At 41.0% G+C, this 16,010-nt stretch overlaps 2 protein-coding genes across 3 annotated transcripts in view; one reads left to right on the plus strand and one right to left on the minus strand.

Annotated features, from left to right (window-relative positions):
- The window catches only part of LOC132567603 (uncharacterized), a 29,170-nt gene extending 24,338 nt beyond the window's left edge, over positions 1-4,832 (minus strand). The window contains exons 1-2 of the mRNA XM_060233280.1: positions 4,293-4,832; positions 1,401-1,513 (exon numbers count right to left, since the gene is read on the minus strand). Coding sequence (XP_060089263.1) covers positions 1,401-1,513; positions 4,293-4,762 — 583 coding nt within the window. The 5' untranslated portion in view covers positions 4,763-4,832. The remainder of the gene's footprint in view (positions 1-1,400; positions 1,514-4,292) is intronic.
- Positions 4,833-7,210: 2,378 nt separating this feature from the next.
- Positions 7,211-16,010, plus strand: part of BAK1 (BCL2 antagonist/killer 1) — a 44,108-nt gene continuing 35,308 nt past the window's right edge. Inside the window, exon 1 of one of the 2 annotated variants that reach the window (XM_060233281.1) lies at positions 7,211-7,389. The gene's annotated coding sequence lies outside the window, so the exon portion shown is untranslated. Of the gene's footprint in view, positions 7,394-16,010 lie in introns of both variants that reach the window. The other variant, XM_060233282.1, reaches the window with a different exon arrangement.

Genomic DNA, 16,010 nt, shown 5'->3' on the forward strand with positions numbered 1-16,010 from the left:
CTTCTACACGTCTCGTCACTGAGTACATTACAAAAGGAATAAAATATAAGGAATTATGGCCATTTGGAGACACTTGATCTGAAATGAAGATGTATCTTCTATTGTAGTCAACAGAACACTCTAAATTCACCTGTAAAGAAATAAAAAATGTCTGGAATAAACAGACTGTGTAAATTTATGAATAGGCCCCCTACGCATGGGTGCCTAGGCCGTTCTTCAAAAGTGCTCCTGAGATTAATGTAAAGAGTGCAAGAGACAACCATCCTATTTATTTGGTAATACATCCAAGACTGGCCTAATCCATTAAGCAGCTGCTTTGCGCAACCAGAATTTAAAAGAGGTAAGTAGAGGGAATTAACTGCCCACTCTAGCATGGCTCCTGAAACAGCAGTGTCTGAGGAGGGGCAGGTGTATCCAGGCTTGGCCATTTCTTGCCATGGCAGGCAATCCCTTACCTTGGTTCCTGTTTCCCCCTGCTGCTTCCTGCAGCTAGTGGAAGAAGAGTGTAAAAAAAAATCACCACCAGGAAATGGTGTGAAATCAGTCCACTGGTATCACTGGAAACTATGGTTTTACCGTAGAGTTTCTGGTAGTTCTTAGAGAGATGTGTAGGGTTGCCAGCTCTGGGTTGAGAAATACCTGGAGATTTTTTTTTGGGGGGGGGGGGTGGAATCTGGGGAAGGCAGGGTCTAGGAAGGTGAGGCACCTCAGCAAGGTATAATGCCATAAAGTCTACCCTACAAAGCAGCAATTTTCTCCAGGGGAACTGATCTTGGTCATCTGGAGATCAATTGTAACAGTGGGAGATCTCCAGGAAGTTGGCAACTCTATGTGACAAGAAGAAGACCTATATCCCTGATTCCCATTGGTTGCCACCAGTTAGCAATCCTAAATGCATCCCACCTTTCAAGCACCTCATCCCACCTTTCACTTCCAGGTACAATTGCTAACCTCCAGGTGGGACCTGGAAACTTCCCAGAGTTATTACAGAGATCAGTTCCTATGGAGAAAATGACTGCACTGGGGGGGGGGGGTGGACTCTATGGTATTATGCCCTGCCAAAGTCCCCTTCTCCCTAAACCCCAACGTCCCCAAGCTCCACCCCCAAATCCCCAGGAATTTCCCATCTGAGAGTTGGCACCCCTCCTTCCAAGTGAGTGTTTTTTTTATTTTTATTTATTTATTTATTTATCAGATTTGTTTGGAACTACAGCCATATTTTGCATGCCCATCTTGAATGGCCATCTGACTCAGTTCAGGGTGTTTCTAACTATAATGCTGGTATCCTATTTGGACTTGGACTTCTGGTACCATATGGAATAGAATTTGGGAAATGCTGTTATACACTGGTGGTCAAATTGTACAAGGGCCATCTTGTTCCATCCAGGTCCAGTATTTACCTTTCAATAGAAGCTCTCTCTCCTCTTCAGCACTGCAGTCCTCAGTAACTGCCAAAGATCTTGCAGCCATGGAAACTTCATCATCTGCACACGGGGCCTGGGAGATTTCATCCCTAAACCCAAACCACAATTATTCAAGGCATTCCACACAAGAAAGGACTTCCTCACCAGACACATTGTTGTTCCATTTATTAAGAGCAGTAGAAATAACTGTTCTAAAAAGCTTAAAATCCTGCCTTCAGGTTGACTCTATCAACAAATCACTTGTTGAAAGAGTCAGTCTCCACACTGTTCTGCTCTCAGTACAACAGACTATGGATACTGGTGCATATGGAAAGTTTATTAAGGTGAAGTTCTACAATGTTGAATTCAGCAATACAGAGTAGCCACATAAAAGGTTCCAGAAACTCCTAAAATTAAGTTTTATTTTTAAAAAATCTAGGACTTTTAGCTAAATGCCTTTGATTGTGTGCAGAAGTCATATTTCCTTGGGATAATGAAGATTTTCTGGACAAAAATTTCAGAGTAAAATACTTCTCAGCATATACAAAATGCTTTTATTTTAGAAAATGAATGTTTCCTTTTCTGGCCAAAGGCTATCCCGCAAGTATGCTATGGAATCTTGTATCCTATGGCTTGCTTCTAGCCTGTCTTCTTAAGGTACAAGAAACATTTCATAGGCAGTCAACAAGGGAAAATATTGGCCCCTGCTAAGCCAGTTGATGCATTAATTATTTAAATTATTTTTGACACAAACTTTCAGCCAAATGGCTCTTGAAACAGCTTACAAGCATAATTTTAATACAATGTTATTGTTTTTAAATAATCATTACAGCTTATATGATTTGACTTAATAAAAAAAATAAAGATGTTCTATGTGTTTACAGGAATATAAATTTAAAAGTGTGAGGTGCAGGCCTTGCGGAGCCTTGCCGAGTTCCGCAAGGCCTGCAAGACTACCCTCTTTCAGCTGGCTTTTTCTTAATGTGGAATCTATTGTACCATCGTCACAGAAAAATTGTACGATGGGTAACATCGAGACTGTAGCACAACTAACTGATGGAACTAAATTTGATGGTTTTAATGTATGATAATAGTATATATAAGTTGTAATATGTTATACAGTTTGTTTTTAATTACAGTGTAGTTTTTAATCATTGTAATGTTTGTATATTATGTTATGCTATGTGAGCCGCCCTGAGCCTGATTCAGAATTGAATGTGTATACAGAAATTGAATGTGTATAAATACAGAATTGTATTTAAATACAGAATATAAATACAGAAACTGTATTTCAGACAAATACAGAATTGAATGTGTATAAATTAAAAATTTGGTTTATAGACTTACAGTAGACATAGAATATTTGCAATATCAGATACTTCTGATTTAATATTTAAGTATTCTAAGACTGGATACCATATTGTTAAAAAAATCAGATTGAGTATAGTCTGATTCAATAGGTTAAGAACATAAGAGAAGCCATGTTGGATCAGGCCAATGGCCCATCCAGTCCAACACTCTGTGTCACACAGTGGCCAATATACACACTCTCTCTCGGCTTGACTTCGCAATTTAAGAAGGGTGCAGTAGTCCACGTCTGCTGCAGGCTCGCTGGACACACACACACACACATATATGCACACTGTGGCTAATAGCCACTGATGGACCTCTGCTCCATATTTTTATCTAACCCCCTCTTGAAGCTGGCTATGCTTGTAGCTGCCACCACCTCCTGTGGCAGTGAATTCCACATGTTAATCACCCTTTGGGTGAAGAAGTACTTCCTTTTATCCATTCTAACCCGACTGCTCAGCAATTTCATCGAATGCCCATGAGTTCTTGTATTGTGAGAAAGGGAGAAAAGTACTTCTTTCTCTACCTTCTCCATCCCATGCATAATCTTGTAAACCTCTATCATGTCACCCTGCAGTCGACGTTTCTCCAAGCTAAAGAGCCCCAAGCATTTTAACCTTTCTTCATAGGGAAAGTGTTCCAAACCTTTAATCATTTTAGTTGCCCTTTTCTGCACTTTTTCCAATGCTATAATATCCTTTTTGAGGTGCGGTTACCAGAATTGCACACAGTATTCCAAATGAGACCGCACCATCAATTTATACAGGGGCATTATGATACTGGCTGATTTGTTTTCAATTCCCTTCCTAATAATTCCCAGCATGGCGTTGGCCTTTTTTATTGCAATTGCACACTGTCTTGACATTTTCAGTGAGTTATCTACCATGACCCCAAGATCTCTCTCTTGGTCAGTCTCTGCCAGTTCACACCCCATCAACTTGTATTTGTAGCTGGGATTCTTGGCCCCAATGTGCATTACTTTGCACTTGGCCACATTGAACCTCATCAATCAGGTTGCAACATATCAGTTAGTTTTGCCATTATGTAAGTTTACAAACATAATGGAAAATAACATCAAAACTAATACCTTAAAGTATCAGCATCCTATAATTCTGGCAATCCCCCAAAATTATGCCACTAAATTTTGGCTGGCATTTAATCCTAGTAAGTCCTCCACACACATTTTACAGAGTAACACCTCAGCATGAGTAGAAATTCACACACTGTAATACCTTGTGTGATATTCAGCCATTCTTATCCAGTAATAACTAGAGTGTTCACACAAATAAATCTATATCTAATTAGTCTTCTCCTGTAAGTGCAGTCTGGGCTAGGCTAGGCTGTGCCTATTTCACTGTTATAAAGAGAGATTGTGTGGTTTGCCCATGGTAACACAGGAGGTTTGAGGCATCTGGAGAAGACAATCTCAGATTCTCCACAGCCTACTGGATACCGATCCTAAGAAATTGTGGGAGTTTAAACTCTCTCTTCTGAGAACCCAGAATTTGGCCTCAACATTACTAACACAACACTCACATTCCCAGTGTTCCTCTGTGACTTTTCTTCTCATCTGAGGCAGGAACTATTTCGGTTGGGTGATGGGCCAATTTATTTATTTTGGAGTCAGCAAAGCCATCTGAGTCCCCCATCTCTAACCCAGTTGACTCTAACAATGTGGAGAATGTCTTCTCAGCTGTGGAAATGGTGTCTCCAAGACTGATTTCTTTCAGGTGTCCTGATAGCTTTTCAGCATGGCTATCCATCACCGCCTCACAGATCTCAGTGAAAGAAGTGTTATCTAGTTCTGTGTTTTTGAAAGACAATCTTGCTTCAGTATCAGGCAGAGGGGAATCCAGGAGCTCACTTTGGACACTTTCCTTCTCTTTTGCATCTGCCTTGGGCCCTTGTCCCTCCAGTCTAACATGTCTGCTGCTCCCAAAGAGGTTTCTAAAGAACTGGAGCACCCAGGGTCTACTGGAAACAGAGGAGGCTGTAAGAGTATCCATATGTTTCACACGTGGAGGGCAATCTTGTGGATCTGGTTTGGTCAGGTCAAGCAGCTGAATGGATGTATTTCTCAACAGCCTGGAATCTGGATTTCAAACTGAAACTCCAACTGTTTAGAATCTTCTGAGAATTCTAGAATTCTTTGAGGGGTTAGGTTAGTGAGAGGCTACTGATATGGTGTGGTGTTAGCTTTTTCACAGGACCTACTGTAAGCCTCAGGAGGATTGTCTACATCAGGGGGTGTGGCCTAATATGCAAATGAGTCCCTGCTACAAAAAAAGCCTGGCTAAATCCCATGCCACTCTACTTACATATGAACAGTGATATGACATGGGATATGCAGACCATCTAGAAGCTCCCATGCCAGCACCACTGCTTCTTGCAGGCCAATGAAACATATTTATTTTCCACAACTGGTGGTCCTGTGATAGGATTGCACACTTCCAGCTTGATGTATTAGAACAAATTCAAGCAATAACAGGCTATTCCATCCCTAATGATCCAACTCTGATCCTCTTAAATTTATGGCACAAAACTTCAAATTCTGTAAGATATGAGAGACCTCATCTCAGCACTCTTGACTGCAGCAAAAAGCATCATAGCAATGCATTGGAAAGACCAACACATCCCAGTGATGCATCAATGGTACCTTAAAGTGTGGGATTATTTTATTTCAGGCAAAATTTCAGATTGGGCTGTGCAACATGAAAGTGGACTTGATTCCTGTAGTTTAATGAATAAATGGTCCTTATGGTTAGAAGCTTCACCTGATCTGTCATTTACCACCCATTGGGCATCAGGCTTTGTATCTATTTCACTGAGTGTCTGGATATACACAAGGAAAGGACCTGTAATTGTTTTATATTATTTAAAGAGGGGGTTTATAGACATCTAAATGTTGTACTTTGTTCTTATTGTCATCTGGAAAGTCTGTAATGACTTTACAATGACTTTGTTTGCTTTTTATTTTTTAATTTTCTTCAATAAATAAGTTATTTACTCTTTAAAAGTGAAACACATGTTTATAGGCCAGATAAAACTCATGTTGATGGTGACTCAGGCATGTAATAAGCATGTACATTGAAGCTTTATTTTCACTGGGTTTATATCTTGTGTTCCACACAGCAAAATTAGCATGAAACATGAACTTTTTGGTGACATTTTGCAATAGTATAAGCAATGGTAAAAGATGCAGTGCTAGTGAGAATCAAGCTCTATAAAGCAATATAATTTTATCCTGGCTTTGTATTAACTACTGATGCAAAGATATGAATTTCCAATGTAACCATAATTCATCCTTCTATCACTCTTTACTGAGCACACTGTTTAATTCTGTAGCTAAGACCATATTGCACTTGCTACTTAAATTTTTTACCTTCTCTAAATAGGATTGGGTTGCCAGCCCCAATGTGGGGCCTAGAGTTTTCTCACAATTACAATTGATTTCAAGACTACAGGGATCAGTTCTCCTGCAGAAAATGGCTGGTATGGAGGTTGGAGTATGACTTCATACCTCACTGAAGGTCTTCCCTTCCTGAAAGCCTGTTCTTCCCAGGCTTCATCCCTAAATTTCCAGAAATGTCTCAACCTGGAGTTGGCAACCCTGCAACTGGGAGGGTAAAATGGAAGAGGGGAAGAATGATGTATGTCCCTGCTGTGAACCCCATAGAACAGGGGTGTCAAATATGTGGCCTGGGGGCCATATCAGGCCCCCGAGCAACTGGCTGTCATCTGCTTTCTTCTTCCTCTCTCTTTCTTCCTTCTGCATAACAACTTGCTTTGCCAGGCTTGCTCAATTACACAGGTGCTACAGAGCAAAACCTCTGTTTTCTCCATTGGCTGAGGCTCCTCCCTTGGGGAGGAAGGGGGGAGGGATAGCTTGCTTTGCCAGACTCTCTCAATCACACAGAGCTACTGAGCCAAGCCCCTCTTCCTTCTACCGACTGAGGCTCCTCCCCAAGGAAAGGAAGAAAAGAGCCAGAGCTTCCTTTGCCCAGTTCCCTGGATCCCATGGGAGAAATGCAAAGAAAGCACCTTTAAGACAAGTGCTAATATTTTAAGGGTTTTTTTTAAAAAATCTTTGTGTTTTTCTGTGTCCTTTATAAAGTTTATATCTCTGCTACCAAGTCATAAATAGGTACACACATGGCCCAGCCCAATCCGATATGGCTCGGCCTGACAAGGTCTAATTTATGTCAGATTCGGCCCTTATAACAAATGAGTTCAACACCCCTGCCATAGAAGTTGGTGGAATATAAATGTAATAAAATCTTTGTCAAATGGTGAATATTTGAGGCCAACTATTGTAGAAAATTTTGAGAGCGCTTTGGAGGATGGGCATTCGCTTCCTCTCAGCTACTCTAAGGAGAAAAACCTCTAGAGGGAGCTAAATAGTCATAACTTTCTCCAGGTTAGCATCTATGGTTTGCTGGCCGACTCGACCCGTTCCTTTCGCATTCCAGCGTCAGCTTGCTCACTCCTAATTCAGAAGGAAGCAGGAAGAGAGCGAAAGGGACGGCGTAGAAGTAGTTCGGAAGGACAACTGACTTCAGTCGCGTTAACTGGTTTCTAACTGCAGCAGGCGATTTGTCTGCTGGGAAGAACGCGACAAACAACCAGAAGCCGGGTGAGTACAAAAAAACAACGGCCTGTCCGCACAAACGGAAACCGACGGATGGAGGATGGACGGAGGGGAAATCTCCTCTCCAGTGGATTTATGCAACATCTTATGGGAGCATCAGGCATTTCCTGTCCCCGATCTGCTCCAGCTTTTCACATAGGGAAGGGAAATTTGAAATTTAAAAATCTTTCTGAAAGAGAATTGTGATGCCTCATATCTCTAGGTTGCACAATAGGGAGTGGCGGGAAAAGAACCGCAAGGACAGGAAACTTCGGCCTATCTGTTATTCTTATTTTGGGATGACCACTAGAAATGACGGTCTGCAAACTTCCACGTGCAATGTAGAATTAATTTGCAGTTGGTTGTTAGTTCCCAGGCCCAGCTCCTTATTCCACACAGCGCTATCTGAGCAACCTGTGTATGGAAACTGAACTTAATATACCCCAATAAAAATCTTGAGTAACCCTTTAGGGCGATCAACTAATGTGGTATGCTATTCTGAGGAACCGAACAAAGTTATTGCTAAAGCTTGTTTTTGAGGTTGTCTTCTGCACATAGGCTTTTTGCCTTTTTGGTTACAATTCTGAGGAACTGGGTCACTAATACACCCGCAGGACTGCCCGGAGGAGCAACAGAAACTTGGCTTGATGGGTTTGAAATCGGCCTTGTTTGAACGTGCAGTCTTGAGATCATGAAGAGCCTTTGGGTTGCACCTTAAAACCCATTAAGCACTCTGATTGAACACCAATGTGAAATTCAAGTGGGGATTTTCTCCCCAGTTTCAGTAACCCTTTATGGGCTAAATGAAGGTTATCAACTTATCATTGGGAAATGACGTGTGGTCATTATAGATTCATTGACTCTGATTGCCAGCTGTGGTGTGGTGTAAGGTAGGAGAATCCACGTTTACCCATCTTTGCTTAAATAAAATAACTCTCTGAATGTATCTAGTGAGTGATAGTTTATCTCAATGGGTTGTTATAGATTAGGTAGCTGCAGCTGTGAGGTGGGTGACTTGTCCAAAGCCTCTCAATGAAGGCATGAATCAACAGCAGCTTTTCAGTTTAGCCCATCCTCAGTATCAGGCTGTGTGTAGCTTTGTTTGTCTTTAACCAGTGCTGTGAGAACTTTCCATTCATTCAGTTTCTCCCCTACTATATTTCATGCTGGCAGTCTTGTTTCCTAGTTCACATTCATAGGATTACAATATTAATGCTGGTTCTTTGGGATGTGCATTACTGCTACTATTACTAGTGGATTTTCCAATGGTATCTAAATCAGATTTAGCAGTTTGTGAAGCTCATGCCATCACTGAATTAGTCAAAGAATAAAAATATTCAGTTGCCTAGTTGCATTGGGGTGAAATGCTAAATCAATCCTCAAAAACATAGGGGCTAGTGAATGACAGAATCATATTACTCTGTCCCCACCACAACCTCCTCAAAAGTAAATGATTACTGGAACCCTGAAATAACGGGACCAGGGATGGGGGGTGGCAGATAATGAGTTTCTAAATTTTACTACTTGGAGCAGGCTTCATGGGTTGTTTCTTTAAAGAAAATCTAAACAGAAGTCTTGTTGCACTTTAATAGCTAATATATTTTTTGGTTTGGCATTAACTTTTGTTGACTAAAGCCCATTTAGTCAGAGGCATATAAAAATGTGATAGTATTATCTACTGGTTCCTGTAAGGAAGTATATAGATTTATAGAAAAGGATCATGATCTGGTGCCTCACAGGTGAAGTGTCAACAAACTCCCAACAAGCAAAGAGAGCTATAAATGGAGCTAGTGCTATCACTTGCCTGAGGGCTTTGAAGGCAGCTCATTTGAGTTATCCCTGCAGATACTCTGGGAAAGTAAAGATGGTTTTTCTTCAGCCATTAAAGGTATTAACTAGTTGTACAAAATAGAAAAATGGCTGGTTATTGTGAATGCTTGCTTTATTTATTACATTTAAGTTTTACATAATAATAGTCAACACTGTACTTTCTGCATTTTATGGCCATTTGACTTTGCCATTTATTCCCCCCCCCCCCGCCCAATAACTCCATAATGAGCATCTGACCAACTAGATGCATGTGAAGAAGCAGGCTATGTCTAGTCTACACAAGCTAAACCTTGTTCATCTTTAAAGTGCCACAAGACTCACTGCAAGTTGCACTAAAAGAGCTACCTCTCTGGAATCTTTTTATCAGTACAATAATCTGACAGTTTGCCAGACAGAATCACAAAAATGTCCATTTGGCTACTGGGAATGATGGATCCCAAATGCTGGAACTGTGTGCATACCCCTTAGCAGCTTCACATGTATGGATCTTGGAACATCCTTCCCTATGGTTTAACACTGAGCAGCAGTCCCCAGTGTGGGGTCCATGGGAATCATGGTGCCCACTGGTGCATTTTCCAGCATCAGCTTACTTGATTGCTTGAGTCTTGGAGAGAAAATCCAGAGAGTCTTGAATGGAACAGAGGGAAAAAATCAAGAAGCTTCTGATCACTTTCTGCTAACTGACAGTTGAACTCATACTTCCCCCTCCCTCCCTAGACAGGTGCATCACAGCTGTGTGCAGTTGGCTTGGGTATACTACAGACATACATTTTCTTACGTCTTTGAACATGGCAACTTATATTCGTGGCCACCTAGGGAACAAGCCCTCTCCTTTTCCCCAGAAACTGAACCAAATAGCATCTCTTCCCCCAAAGATAGATTGTTCTCTTGATGCAGAAGATGCTGCAGAAGAACCCAGGAGATCACCTTTGTGTCTGCAGGGAGCATCCATTGAGAAGCAGCTGTCATCATGATGCTCAACTTGGAACCTCCCCAGCTTTCTGTGACTGGGCTTGCCTCTTCATTCTGTAGTGGTGCCCACTATCCTTTTTCAAAATTCCAAAAATACCTGCAGGATCACCAGTGTTGGGGACCTGTTTTTAATCAAATACACAGAATTACTTCTTGTATTCTAGGTTATCAGGCAGTGTCATGTAGTGCTTAGGCTAAAACTGGGGAGATCCAGGTTCAAAGCCCACTTGGCCATAAGCTGAGTGGATCACCTTAGGCTGGTCACTTTCACCCTAAACAACATACGAGGTTTATTATTATGATAAAATGGGGTAAGCTGAAAGAGGGAACTATGTATGCCACTCTAAGCTCCTTGAAGGAGAATTGGGCTAAAAATGTGATAGTATCACCCACAAGTTCCACTTTTTAAAAATTAGTAATGCAGAACAGAATCTTGCTTCACCCATAAACTGAAAGAATAATAAAGTCTATCTTTTAGCCTCTCTTTAACCAGTCTGACTGTGGTATTAAATATTAAACTAACATAGGTAACCTTCCATTCATCTCTGTTTTTCTGGTTCCATTGAGTTTATGGGATTCCAAATCTATTCTGGATCTGCTTAAGGTTCCCAGACCCAGCCTGGCAACCAGCAGTAGATGGAGGAGGGGGGGAGAGAAATCAGTGACAGAGTGACGTCAGTGACAAGGAAAAAACCGGAGTGACATCACATCTCTTTCAGAATTTTAGAAGAGGGACAGTGGCTTAGTAGTAGAGCATCTGCTTGGTAAGCAGAAGGTCCCAGGTTCAATCCCCGGTATCTCCAAAAAAGGGTCCAGGCAAAAAGGTGTGAAAAACCTCAGCTTGAGACCCTGGAGTCGCTGCCAGTCTGAGTAGACAATACTGACTTTGATGGACCAAGGGTCTGATTCAGTATAAGGCAGCTTCATATGTTCATATGAATTGCCAGACACAAGAGACAGGGTGGGGAGAATCCCAAGTGCCCGCTGGGTGATTGACAACCCTAGATTTGGTTCTAGTTTCCCTATGGACCATGTTCATAAGAGAGCTTTAGAGAATGTTGCCAAAGTATTTAGATAGAGAAAGGAAGTGAGAGTAGCTCAAGAAGTATATTTCTGGGTACCTATTATTGCGTACTGTGGGAGCTGAAAACATAGTGGAGGCAAAGGACAATTTTACAAGTGAAAACAGTAGGCAGAGCGACTGCATTGCACGCACCCTCTGTAAAGATAAGTGCCACTGTCATCCATATGCCTTGTGCCTGGGAATTTACTCTTTCATTTCAGCTTGTCATGATGTCTACTAGATTAACCATTTCCCAGCTGGTTGAGATTAACCCTAGAGTTGAAAAGACTCAGTCTTGTACTTCTTTCATTTGCTAGGTGCCACACCTTGTATATAGTCAGATTCTTGTGGAACACGTTTAATTACTCTATAAATGTATACCTTTCCATGCTTCTGCATGCTTAAAGTATGCCAGAGATTTAACTTTAATGTTACTTATCTTTTTTTCTCTGATTTAAGCTAATAGTATATAATGCTGAGGACTTTATCTGTATTTACCATACCTAATTTATGCTGACTGTAATTATCTCCTTTTGTTTAAATTTTTAAAAGTTATTAAAAAGTAAAAAAAAAATTAAAATGGTAGTTTATATAAGCCACTTGCAGGGGGGAGTGCTTCATAAGTACTATAGGCATTATGGTTCATATGTTTGATTGAATTGTGTTTTCGTGTGTGATTCTTGTAATAGTGCTTGATTTTAACCAATCTTCCCCTGCTGCATGTGTTACAAAACTATACCATAATAGATTTCTTAATATTTTAGGTACCACAAGACTGTGGTTACAGTGGATCACCACAGGCATTCCTGTGAGATATATTATTTATTTAAAAAGGTAAAGGTAGTCCCCTGTGCAAGAGCTAGTCATTTCCGACTCTGGGGTGACATCACATCACGACTTTTCACGGCAGACTTTTTATGGGGTGGTTTGCCATTTCCTTCCCCAGTCATTTACACTTTCCCCCCAGCAAGCTGGGTACTCATTTTACCGACCTTGGAAGGATGGATTTATTTACCTCATTTATTATGGATTTATTTACCTCATTTATTTACAATCTGCTTTCCTCACTTGGATTCAAGGCAGATTACACAGTGAGTCAATACAATCAATAGGATGGGGCGTTCAGTAAACAATGCAATAGGATTAGAACTAACCAGAAAAGCAGAACTGAAGATATTAATTTTATTCATTGTTAATAGTCAGGATTATTCATAGACCATGGGGCTATTGTTTGGTATTGAACTGACATTTGATCAATCACCATTTATTTAGAAGAAGAAGACGACTGCAGATTTATACCCCACTCTTCTCTCTGAATCAGAGTCTCAGAGCAGCTTACAATCTCCTTTATCTTCTTCCCCCACAACAGACACCCTGTGAGGTGGGTGAGGCTGAGAGAGCTCCCACAGCAGCTGCCCTTTCAAGGACACCCTCTATGAGAGCTATGGCTGACCCAAGACCATTCCAGCAGCTGCAAGTGGAGGAGTGGGGAATCAAACCCGGTTCTTCCAGATAAGAGTCCACACACCTAACCACTACACCAAGATTTAAAAGGGAGCCCGTCACATTTTTCCTTCTTGATTCTGAAAGATTAAGGTGCAGCAATACTTCACCCAGCTCCATAATTGAAACAAATCTGCAGCACTTTTGCTGTGCACATTTGGGTTCTGTAGCAGCAGGGAAAGTACATGAGTTAGAATCAGAATGAAAAACCACCAGAGCTAATTGAATAATATCAAGTAATAGTCTTATGTAAGGTTGATAACAAGAATTGGGCTACTAAGGTAAAACAGATATTTTCTAACAGTTCCTGATCTCCACTGATTTGTAACAGTGAAGTCCTAAAAAGGTGGAGTTGGGTGGGGACTGAATGCTCTCAGGGAGCTGACTGACCTTGATGCCAGTGTAAGAGCCAGTTATTCCAGCACAGCCCCCCAGAGCTGCTCTGCCACTATTGGGCACTGGTGCCCATCGGCACAATTGAGGCATAGGCCCCAGCACCAGCATGGTTGTGGATAGTTCTGGGAGCATGGCTGGAGTTAGTCAGCTCCCTGAGCCCTTTCAGTATAAGAATGCCTCCAACAGAGGTGCAGAATTGTGCCCCAGAAAAACATGATGTTGCCCATTGGCGCTGTTTGAGCTTTAAAATCACTGACAGAGAATGGAAGGAGAAGGGTCCCTGCTTGTCATCTATTACTTGTTTTGTGTTTGTGTTGAAATGATGCATGTCTCCACAGAAATCTTTTCTTAACTTTAGCTTATCTTTGTAGGGGGTAGAATTCTGGAACGGCACCTTAGAGAGGTGCAAACCAGACTTGCAGATAGTTCTGGTCTTGCTTGCTGTAGAACAAAAACTGTGGGGTAGTTGCAAGTGAGTTGCTATTTTTAACCTTTTTCACATATCAAAATTCACAATAGTGACACATTGTACATGTGGGATTTGATAGTGTTCTTTGAACACATGTAGTTTGTTTGGTTATAGAAGACAAAATCATCTGCATGGAAGTTGCATCCTTATAGAAGATACTGTGCTTCTTGTTCATCACATCTGTTTTGTTGGAGATACACTAAGGACCCTTGCCAATACTATTGTTCACATAAATTACACAGATGGCTTCAACAAAGCAACTTCTGTGTGAGGAATTTATCTTGTTGAAAAGCTTCTTTTGCTAATTTATACACATTGACTTGCTAGAAGCAGGATAGAGTATCTCCACACACACCCTTAACTGAGCGCCAGTAAGTGTTAGCAAAAGTTTTACCTCATTAATTACTTTAGTTTATTAGGTGACAGGGTCTTTATAATAAAAGATGTAAACTTCAAGAACCTTTCCTTTCCTTGTGACGTTACCAAGTAGCAGCAGTTTAGCAAAGTTCTTACTGCATCAAAGGTAATGTAAGAAAGTAGCCATCTCCCTTTTCCATAATTAAATACTGTGCTGGAGACCCCAAGTAGGAAGAAACAGTATTTGTGGAGGAAACAGTATTTGTGGCTTCCTGCTAGTACCCAATTTTGGAGTTTTGGGAGATGGCTTGGAATCCTTACAGCATTTCCCTGTCCTTACATGTTATCCACATATCTAGGTTAAATGGTAAGAAGTGCCAGGGCAATGCTTACCTCAGTTGATTACCTTTGGAAGACAGAGATGCATTGGAGGATAAGGTAAGGTCTGCTAACACATGTCTGATGCCTAAAAAAAAAGTACAATCCTGTGTACACGTTTTCTCTCACTCTCATGTTCCCTTCCCTTATTGGAAGGGGTCACCCCCTCTACATTCTGATGATACTTGAATAGACCACTGGTGAAATATTTCTTTACTGCTGCCAGCCATAGAGGATCCTCAAACATCTTAGGCTGTTAAAATTGTGTGACAGGCCTTGGGTCCCGTCTCCTTTGGCCAAATCCATCCACACTTATCAGATATCAAGCCCTCAGCACTGTTTGTTCCCAAAAACTTGCCAGGAAAATATGTGCCTTTAACAGGCAGACATTCAACAGAAGTGGGTTTTCAACTGCAATTCTCACCTGCCCTGAGAGATCTGCAGATGATACTTGTCTGTGAGGCTGATAAAACAAGAATGAGGCAGCCACGTTCTTTTATAACTATGATATAGCACTGCTTATTTTTCCAGTTGTGAATATTTGTAGTTTGAGATTTTGACTTTTAGCATATGCATGAGGCGGATAATAATGGTGCTTGCACTGTTCACTCCCCACTTTACCAGTCCCTATCTGGACTCTGAGACAAGCAGAAGCTTTTCCACTTACTTGTCTGTGCTGACAAAACAGAAACAAATGTTTGTTGATTCAAGTGGACGACAGTGACAGATCTAAGATTTTATTTACCAAAAAGCATGTCATTTATATGCGAACCCTTCAGTGGAGAGTGGAGAAAACTGGGAATTTATTTTCTTTGCTAAAGTTATCAATATGTACAGATCAACACTGGCCTGAGCACAGAACAACTCAAACAAACAGTACAAGATAGGAAAACATGGTAGAGCTGGCCCATAGAATTGGCAAGAGTTGGACACAACTAAATAGTTAACAATAACAACAACAGATCATAGTCTTGTTGTCAAACCAATAAATTCCAGTGAGGACTGCAGGGTTTATGTTAATTGTTATTGGGATGTGATGAAGACTTCGGGGCATGGAACAGGTGTGTTTGGGGGGGGGAGGTATTTGTGAGTTTCCTGCATTGTGCCGGGGGTTGGAGTAGATGACCCTCCTGGAGGTCCCTTCCAGCTCTATGATTCTATGACTTCAGGGTTTAGACCATTCCCTCATGTGTTACATTTAAAGAAGATTGCACACCAGAATACCATTTTGGATACTGAATTTTAATCACTGGCAGTAATAAAGATACAGGTTTCTGCTGAAAAGCATGTGCAAATTAATTTTATTTACCAAAAAGTATATCATTTGTACGTGAATCCTACAGTTAATTTGCACATTTCATTTCTAGTTGGTTTGTTGTATGCAATCAGTTAATTTGGACATAGAAGACATTGTTATTGACAGTACACTTTGCTTTTAAACTAACTACAAACTGTGTAACCTTTCAAACCATTATAGTGTATTAGAGTGCTAGGCTAGCATCTGGGAAACCTAGATTTGAATCCTTGCTCTGCTACAGAAGCTTTCTGGGTGACCAGTACACACTGTCAGCCTCACTTACCTCTCAGGGCTGTTGTGAGGATAAAATGAAGGAGAAGAGAATGATGTAAGCCACTATGGGTTCCCATTGGGTAGAACAC

This window comes from Heteronotia binoei, chromosome 2, assembly GCF_032191835.1.
Source record: "Heteronotia binoei isolate CCM8104 ecotype False Entrance Well chromosome 2, APGP_CSIRO_Hbin_v1, whole genome shotgun sequence".
NCBI lineage: Eukaryota > Metazoa > Chordata > Lepidosauria > Squamata > Gekkonidae > Heteronotia > Heteronotia binoei.